The 9,385-nt window shown below is 38.3% G+C and overlaps 1 protein-coding gene across 1 annotated transcript; it reads left to right on the forward strand.

Annotated features, from left to right (window-relative positions):
* The first annotated feature begins 5,866 nt into the window (after positions 1-5,866).
* LOC133325376 (uncharacterized) lies at positions 5,867-8,084 on the forward strand. Its single transcript, XM_061534147.1, has 2 exons — positions 5,867-6,157; positions 7,347-8,084. The coding sequence occupies exons 1-2, from the start codon at positions 5,867-5,869 to the stop codon at positions 8,082-8,084; spliced, it is 1,029 nt and encodes a 342-aa protein (XP_061390131.1).
* The last annotated feature ends 1,301 nt before the right edge of the window (positions 8,085-9,385 follow it).

Consider the following 9,385-nt stretch of genomic DNA (forward strand, 5'->3'; position numbering starts at 1 on the left):
TATTTGCGATAATAGTCCAAAAAAATTGACGTTTCAGACCCAGTTTCATTCGAGACCTGTCGAGACCTCAATGTTCATATCCTAACTCTCTGCTTGGGCGCCATTTTTGCAATATTAAATTATGACATTATTATTAGTAAGGTTTTATTGATTTCGTCTACATCGAGGAACACAGTAGAGAACTTATCGTTCCCTATTAGAGGTTTGCTTATGATGTTAATGATAGTCCAGCAAACCGTTGATGACTCCGACTCAGTTTCATAAGAGACCTGTCGATAATGTCACTGAGTTTACGTAGAACTGCAATCAATTCCGCCAATATTCTTTAAAAATCTTGTAGGCCTAGAAAAAAATATTCTTTAACAAATCCACCCCTTGTTTGGACTTCAAAAAATATTCTTTTAAAAATCCAGGCCTTGATAAAATATTATTTAAACAATTCAAACTTCGAAAAATATTATTTAATATATGTGGGTGGGTACCCACCGTATTCTCATTATGTATGTGCTGAGAGTGAGTATTAAATATGTACCCATATGTGGGCTTTGAGTATGTTTATTTGTATGTGGGAGCTGTGTGTATTTCTCTCGTCCATACGATCACCAATCGTCGCATCATGTGCTAAGCAAATAAAGGCGGAGTCATGCGACCCCAACAATTTGTTGTCCATTGTTAATGATCTGTTGGATAGGCTCTCTATCTCACTTACTCTCTCAGTTATTGTGTGTCTCTCTCCCTCTCTCTAAGTATTTTTCATGCATTGTGTCCATATTGATGGGGCGTCAATTGAACGATCTGCAACGATTCTTTGACTATTGATGGGGGAGAGTTTGATATGGTGGATGGAAAAAATCATTTGATCGATGGCGATCAATCACTTGCGTTAAGTGAGTGAGCGTGTATTGAAGTATTTAATGATTATGGTAAATGTTTGTTGTTTTTCGTGTTTTTTTTTTTTTGTTATTGCCTGTGGGTAATTTAAATATAGCTAACCAAAGAAATATGGCGGATATTATTGGGGGTACCATAGTCATTGCTTATTTATTTTGAGGTGAAATATTTTATTAATCGTTTAATGAAATTCATTAATAAACATAATTTGTATATTTTATTGGTATTTCTTCTTCTTCTTTTTCGTTGTCTACCACTCACACACTTCGTGTGTCTCCCGCTGAACTATTGCAACAATTTATTAATTACCATAGGCAGCACAGATGAGGACTTCGGGTTGTTGTTGCTGTGGTTGTTGTTATTTTGTCTATTTGTTTGTGTACTAACTAAACAATTCTATCAACACTTGTGTTCAATTCATAGCACTTGACCCAGGATGACGTAGTAGGAAACATGGACTGGACGGTAGAATGTTGAGGGGGCATAGAGAAGTGAAGATGTCTGCATCGATGTGGAAATTAATATAGCAGACCTTGCAATGGAATTTTGGGAAGGTCCTACAAAAAACCTATTAGACAGAAAATACCTTCAGAGACATTACATGAAAGAAGAGAATTGTACGAAATTAAAAACCCTGTCCCATATTAGCAAAAAAATGTTGACTTCTTATGACGGAGAATTTTTTGTCCGACTTCTGCTATTGTCTCATCCATCACTGTTATAGGAAATTAAATAAAATTGTTAAATAAACAATTGTCACGCCATAACAATAAACATTCTTGAGGGTTTTGTTCGAGTCCTGAAGAAAAAGTAGAAAAAATATACAAACATATTAACATACATAAGTATGTGTGTACGGACTGATACATCAACTAGGACCCATGCGTATCTCTTTAAACGCATGTTTAAATATGTTTTCAATGCTGAATGTTTATTTGAATTGGAATTTCATTTGATTGGGACTTTGATTTTGGTTGGATAATTTTGGGAGACCTAACAAAAAGTTTTTAATAAAAAATAATATTTTTACGAGGCCTACAGAAGGCGTGGATTTTTATAAAGAATATTTTTTCAGACCTTACACAAGGCGTGGATTTTTTACAGAATATTTTTTCAAGGCCTTACTCAAGGCCTGGATTTTTTAAAGAATATTTTTTCAAGGTTTAACAAAATGCATGGATTTTTTACTGATTTTTTTCAAGGTTTAACACTTGTTACAGAACGGTTGTTCCATAAGCTGAGCTTAAAAAAAGATTTTCGGTCGCGTCGGTCTTGTGCGCATCTCCTCCAATTTGAAAGACCACGTTCCAGGATGTTATTTTCTACTTGGTCTTTCCATCTGATTCGTGGCCTTTCCCTTCTACGGGAAGCGGTCAGTAGGCTCGCTTTTATATACCTTTTGAGCTGGGGCATACGACTGACTATGTCAATGTCCGCGTGTAAATTGTGAAGCTCGTGGTTCATTCGTCGCCGATATTCACCGTCGACGCAGATCGGCCCGTAAATCTTTCGGAGAAGTTTTCTTTCAAACACTCCAAGAGCTGACTCATCTGCTTGCGTAAGTACCTATGCTTCAGATCAATACACCAGCACGGGTGGTATCAGTGTCTTGTCTTCTAAACTGCTTACTTAGACCATAGTAGCATATGTTGGCTATCACAATCCTTCTCCGAATTTAAAAACTGATGTCATTCGTATAAAAAATCTTTAACTACCTCGAATCTGTAGTTCTCAAGTTCAACAGTTGGTCCGATTCTACTGGACGTCTTGCGCGTTGATACCATCAGCTTGGTCTTCTCGCCTTTTACTGCCAGACCCACTTTGGCAGACTCCCTTTCAATTTGTTCCGCTCGCAATGTTCGACCCATTATATTGATGTCATCGGCGTAGGCGAGTAACATGTGTTGTTTTGTGTACAGAGTGCCACTTTCGTTTACCTTTGCGTCTCGTATGACCTTTTCCAGCAGGAAAAGGTCATACGTGACGCAAAGGTAAAGTTCCAAGGTGACGACAAACTGTCACCTTGTCTGAATCCTTGTTCTGTATTGAAGGGCTCCGTTGGGTCCTTTCCGACTTTAATTGCTGATCTTGTGACAGTTAAAGTTATCCTGCAAAGCTAATTTTGTAGGAATGCCAAACATAGACATGGCTTTAAACACCTCTGAACGGATAGGGCTGTCGAATGCGGATTTATAGTCGACGAATAGGTGGTGTGTGTCGATGTGTTTTTCGTGGGTCTTTTCCAGGATTTGGCGCAGGGTGAAAATGTGGTCAATGGTGGATTTGCCAGTTCTGAAGCCGCATTGGTATGGTCCAATAATGTCATTGACCATTGGCTTCAATCGTTTACACAGTACGCTGGATAGCACTTTATATGCGAGGGAAAGAAGGATAATTCCTCTATAGTTGGCACATATCGCCTTGTCTCCTTTTTTCAGCATGGGACACAGGATGCTGAGGTTCCAATCATTGGGCATGCATTCCTCTGGCCAAATTGTTCTAATCAGCTGATACATGCTCCTCACCAGCAAATGACCACCAGTCTTGAATAGTTCGGATTGTAACTCATCGGTACCTGCTGCTTTATTATTCTTGAGCCGATTGATTGCTATTCATCTTGGCTAGGTGGTATACACTCTATACCGTCATCTATTATTGGTTCTAGGGTATTTTCTTCACCGTCACTATTTGAAACCAGAAGCTTTTCAAAATACTCCTTCCAGATCCTCAGCACGCTGTCTGTATCTGTCACCAGGTTTCCTTCTTCATCTCTATCGGAGGATGTGCCTGCATCAAAGCCTTCGGTTTGGTGTTTTACTCGTTGGTAAAATTTTCTGATTTCATTCTGACTCCTGTACATCTCGATTTTCTTACGCTAACGTTTTTCTTGTTCTTTCTTCTGAAAATACGTTTATCCTCTTTTTCTAACGATAATTCTCCATCACATTACGTGTTGCTACTGTCTGCAGGGTTGCCCTATACGCTGCGTTTTTCACATCTCACAACATGATCATGGACTTCTTGATGGTGGTTTTCTCAAGTGTTGCTTTTGCTGCAGTTTGTAGGGAGAAATCCAGGTGTGCCTATAATATTATCGGGACAAGAAGTGCTTTCGTCAAGCAGGTAGGTAAGTTGAGCGGAGTAGGCCTCGGCTACCTATTGAGTTTGCAGCTTTCCGATCGCACCTTTGCTGCAACATTAAGACGAGTGCGAACCTTGGCTGCTACAAGATAGTGGTTCGAATCGATATTCGCTCCTCGGATCGATCGAACGTCTAATACACTGGACGAATGCCTTCCGTCTATCACAACATGATCAATTTGATTTTTCATTGCTTGATCGAGAGAAATCCTGGTGGACTTGTGTATATCGAGATGCTTGAATCTGGTTGTCGGATGTTTCTTCATGAATGCTGAATTTTCCGAAGATATTTTCCCTTCCGATTTTTGCATTAAAATCTCCTAGCAGAATTTTAATGTCATGGCCAGGACAGCGATCATATGCTGTTTCTAGGTGCTCATAAAATATGTCTTTGGTCTGTTCATCTTTGTCTTCGGTCGGAGCATGGGCGCAAATGAGACTGATGTAGAAGAACTTCGCTTTTATTCGGATTATAGTAATTCGCTCATCTACTGGAGTGAATCTGGAGACGAGGTCTTTTATTCTGGATTTGGTTTTCTTTTTCTTTGCTTTTTCATAGTATGAGGGGTTTTCCGAGTGTGGGCAACTAACCCGACGCCTCAACCCATTTTTTTATAATTCTTCTGGGTGAACTCACGGCACATATCAGCCCGCTATTTCAAAGGATGATGAGAATAGCTACCCCAGGTGGCACCGAGGGGAGGTAAGTGTCCACAGTTGAGATGAAAGAGGTATCAAAATAAGCCTGGACTTCGCCATGTTAAAGCCAATCAGAGCCGTTTCTTGGTATCTATCACCCCCTCCGCCACCCTAAAAATTCAATGCTTCTTCATTTAATTGCCAATTGCATTAAGCATTTTCCTATTTAGGTCACAGTCAATTAATTACTGCAAATAATACTTCCGAACTGTCGGTCTGTCTGTTAGTCGCCTGCTGGGTCATTACAGTGAAAAAAAAAACAACTTTTTAACTAAACTCCAGCTAACCTAAATTACCTGTTTGTCCTGGCTAAATGACCTGAAATTTCAATGATCGGTAATTTCCGTTATAAACAAAATTTACAATTTTCCTTCCTTCCGCTCAACAACAAAATATTCATACACACACACATACACCAACATCCATAAAATGCCAATACACCAATAAATAGTTCAGGGTCCTTATTAACTATTGACAGTTCGAAGTTCGGTAATGGTAGAGGTTGTTACATTGGCAAGTTGTAGCCAAACCGCAAATCAATCACCGGTTGACTAAATTTTCCCCCAAACAACAGCAACAACAACAATTACAACAACAGCACATAATCATGTTTTACTTCGACATTAATCCTGTAACAGTTCAATAATAACTCCGCTAGTTTGAGACACCTACTTCCGGCGGAGTTCGTTTTGGGGGAAACAGTTTTTGCAACGTCTAACAAACTTTGCCAATTACCAAGGGGGTTTGCGGGAGGTGTTGTGGCGGAATTTTTAGAAGGAATTGGGCCACAAACTAGGTAATGCCTTTACAGATTGTTGTAGTCATTTTGGTGTACAATGAAAGGAAATTACAAGAAATACTTTATGATTATTCAATTCGAGGTTTCCTACCTCCCTCCCACTAGGCCTCAACATAGATTACAAATTGTTCATTGCAAATCGATAGGAAAAACTTTTGGTTTTCCTCACAAAATATCGATGTAGGCATTTCTCTATGTGTGTGTGTTTGTCAGAAAAAATTCTAATAAAGTTTCTTCATTTGGAAATTATTTTGTATTGTGTTCGCTGGAGAACGTTTTTGCCTATTGTTCGGCGGAATCAAATAATAGTTGCATTTGTACCCTTGAGCATTAAACATGCGTTACCTTTACAAAGCATCGGATGAAAAATATGTAAAGCCCTTGGCTGAGGATTCGACGAAGTTACAAAATTCTTTGTCTTCATATAAATTCCGTTTGGATTCGATAACACGTGGGAAATTTGAATTTGACAAGCATGATCTACCGATTGTTTTCAAATGTTCTCCGGACACGTTGCTGAATCTTTGTGTTAAGATTGTGGATGCAATGCCTTTACCTTCGGTATACGAATGGAATATTGAGGATATTTGTAAATGGCTAAGGGGATATGGGTATTGTCAATATCAGGTAAGGTGAAAATTAATCCTGTGATAGACCTTGAAAAATTCATCCTTAAATAATCCACGCCTGTGATAGGCCTTGAAAAATTCATCCTTAAATAATCCACGCCTGTGATAGGCCTTGAAAAATTCATCCTTAAATAATCCACGCCTGTGATAGGCCTTGAAAAATTCATCCTTAAATAATCCACCTTAAATAATCCACGCCTGTGATAGGCCTTGAAAAATTAATCCTTAAAAATCCACGCCTCTAATAGGCATTGAAAAATTAATCCTTAAAAATCCACGCCTGTGATAGGCCTTGAAAAATTCATCCTTAAATAATCCACGCCTGTGATAGGCCTTGAAAAATTCATCCTTAAATAATCCAAGCCTGTGATAGGCCTTGAAAAATTCATCCTTAAATAATCCACGCCTGTGATAGGCCTTGAAAAATTCATCCTTAAAGAATCCACGCCTGTGATAGGCCTTGAAAAATTCATCCTTAAAGAATCCACGCCTGTGATAGGCCTTGAAAAATTCATCCTTAAAAAATCCACGCATTGTCTTAGGCCTTGAAAAATCCATCCTTAAAGAATCCACGCCTGTGATAGGCCTTGAAAAATTCATCCTTAAAGAATCCACGCCTCTTATAGGCCTTGAAAAATTAATCTTTAAGAAATCCACGCCTCTTATAGGCCTTGAAAAATTAATCTTTAAAAATCCACGCCTCTTATAGGCCTTGAAAAATTAATCTTTAAAAATCCACGCCTCTTATAGGCCTTGAAAAATTAATCTTTAAGAAATCCACGCCTCTTATAGGCCTTGAAAAATTAATCTTTAAGAAATCCACGCCTCTTATAGGCCTTGAAAAATTAATCTTTAAGAAATCCACGCCTCTTATAGGCCTTGAAAAATTAATCTTTAAAAAATCCACGCTTTTGATAGGCATTGGAAAATTCCACGCCTTTGATAGGCCTTGAAAAATTAATCTTTAAAAATCCACGCCTCTGAGATAGGCCTTGAAAAATTAATCTTTAAAAATCCACGCCTCTTATTAGGCCTTGAAAAATTAATCTTTAAAAATCCACGCCTCTTATAGGCCTTGAAAAATTAATCTTTAAAAATCCACGCCTCTTATAGGCCTTGAAAAATTAATCTTTAAAAATCCATGTATATTTTGCACACCTAATGTTCTTCCTTTCTTTTTATTTCAGAACACTTTTCGTGCGAATCACATCAACGGGCACACCCTCCTGCTATTGGACGCCTCAGCCCTCTCGGCCATGAACATAAAAGATTTCCAGCACATCAAGCATTTGGCATATGGTATTCGATCCCTATTCTACTTCGAAATGACAAAATTTGCACGAAGCCTGAGTCACTATCCTGAATTTCATCAAGAAATTTATAAATTATTTCGTGTAAAAACTGGAAAATCCTATGAAACCACAAGACGTTCCGATTTATGGCGTAAATTACAGATGATACGTAAACGGGAACCATACTTACGACATTGGGATTTGCTGGAAAAATGGTTAAATTTTGAAAAGGTACCCGAACAAACCGAACTAATTGGTGGTGTAAATCGTTACGATTTGTATCGTTGTCATGGAAAGCCTCAGCCAGAGGAGAGCATGAAACCCTCAAAACATTGTCCATGTTTACCACCATGCGAATGTTCATGGTCCGAGTTGGATTATCGAGCACCGTGGACCTTGAAATGCTTGCCACATTTAAAGGAGAGAAACAAGGACTTTGTGAGGCAGTGTAAAAATTGCATGGCTCCCTGCACCTGCCGCTGGTCATCGAAGATGTATGCAACCCGTGGTGTGCTATCGTGTCTTCAGGCTGCATTTCCACAGAAATATGGCAATGGTTTGGGACGATTTAGACAGCGAACGCAACGTGGTAATGATAACCGTTTTCAAAATTATCGTTTGTCATCGCTGTAGAAAAATTTTTGCTGAGGAATACATTTCTTTATAATTTGGCGAAAATCAAATTTTTATTTCAAATGGAGGAGAAGAGGTTATTGCAGCGGATCAATATTTCCGGTAAGTTAAAAAACTCTTATAATTATGATGTTATAAACTTTAAATGAATCTTTAAAAAATCCACGCCTTGTGGAGGCCTTGAAAAATGAATCTTTAAAAAATCCACGCCTTGTGGAGACCTTGAAAAATGAATCTTTAAAAAATCCACGCCTTGTGGAGACCTTGAAAAATGAATCTTTAAAAAATGCACATTTTTTAAATTTCTATATCCTTAAGTCCATACTGTAGGGTACTGTTGACTATATCACTATCTTACAATTTGAAATACAAAGCAAAACCTATACCCACACACATGCACTCCGAACTATTTATGTGTGCAGCATACACAATACATGTAAAGCTTTTGTCCTTACTTATTGTTTACCTCGATTCCGAATGGTTGGTTGGATTACAAATACACTCTCCTTCCCTCCCTCCTCCGGAGGCCCCACCAAGGAGAAGGAAAACGAAAGAGGTGCTTCTTTTGTTGCATTTTTATTTGTTCCCATGTGGAGGAGGAACCGAATCATCGTTCAGTGCAACAACTACAACAACAGAATCGGAGGATTGCAGCAATTATTGACTTGCGCACAACGAATCCATTCTTATGTGGTTACAATACGATTCTTCTTCGTTCGTTCGTTTCTTCCTTCCCCGACAGCCACACACAAAAGGAGTTCCAATGTAATGCCATTCTTTTCTCGTCCCCAAACAATGGAATGCAATTCAGAGCAGGGACTTGGCATGGAAGTCATGCCTGGTTGGGTATATCTTTGTGTAAGTTTTGTTACGTCTCTATGTGAAAACTATTATTCTTGTATATATAAAGATAAAGCAACAACTAAAGGATATTATTCGAAAGGATATACAAAGGCATGTGCATGTAACAAGGATACAATACAATAAAATCTTTATATACAAAAGCGAAGCGAACACTAACAAAAGAAGCCATTTTCTTAAAAATTTACTACTTTGCCATTTCCTTTCGTAGAACTATCATTTCAAACGAAAGGATACTTATTTATTTATTTATTGGATTTCCTTTCGTTTTGAAGATGATTGGAAAACAAGGGTGCATTCGTAATTGACTACGAAAAGGTATAGAAGAAGGTTGGTGGAGGAGGGTTCTAATTTGAAAGGATATGAAGAAATCCTTGAAAAAAGTCTTCTTTAAAAATCCACGCCTTGGCTAAGCCTTGAAAAAAGTCTTCTTTAAAAAT

This window comes from Musca vetustissima, unplaced genomic scaffold (genome assembly GCF_032173495.1).
Source record: "Musca vetustissima isolate MV318-11 ecotype Yass unplaced genomic scaffold, APGP_CSIRO_Mvet_v1 utg1286, whole genome shotgun sequence".
Lineage (NCBI taxonomy): Eukaryota > Metazoa > Arthropoda > Insecta > Diptera > Muscidae > Musca > Musca vetustissima.

Excerpts from the sequence above, each read along its gene's own strand:
- LOC133325376 (XM_061534147.1), top strand. The coding sequence starts at position 5,867 with ATGCGTTACCTTTACAAAGCATCGGATGAAAAATATGTAAAGCCCTTG. Across the intron at positions 6,158-7,346 it reads ATGGGTATTGTCAATATCAG|AACACTTTTCGTGCGAATCA; the intron begins GTAAGGTGAAAA and ends TTTTTATTTCAG.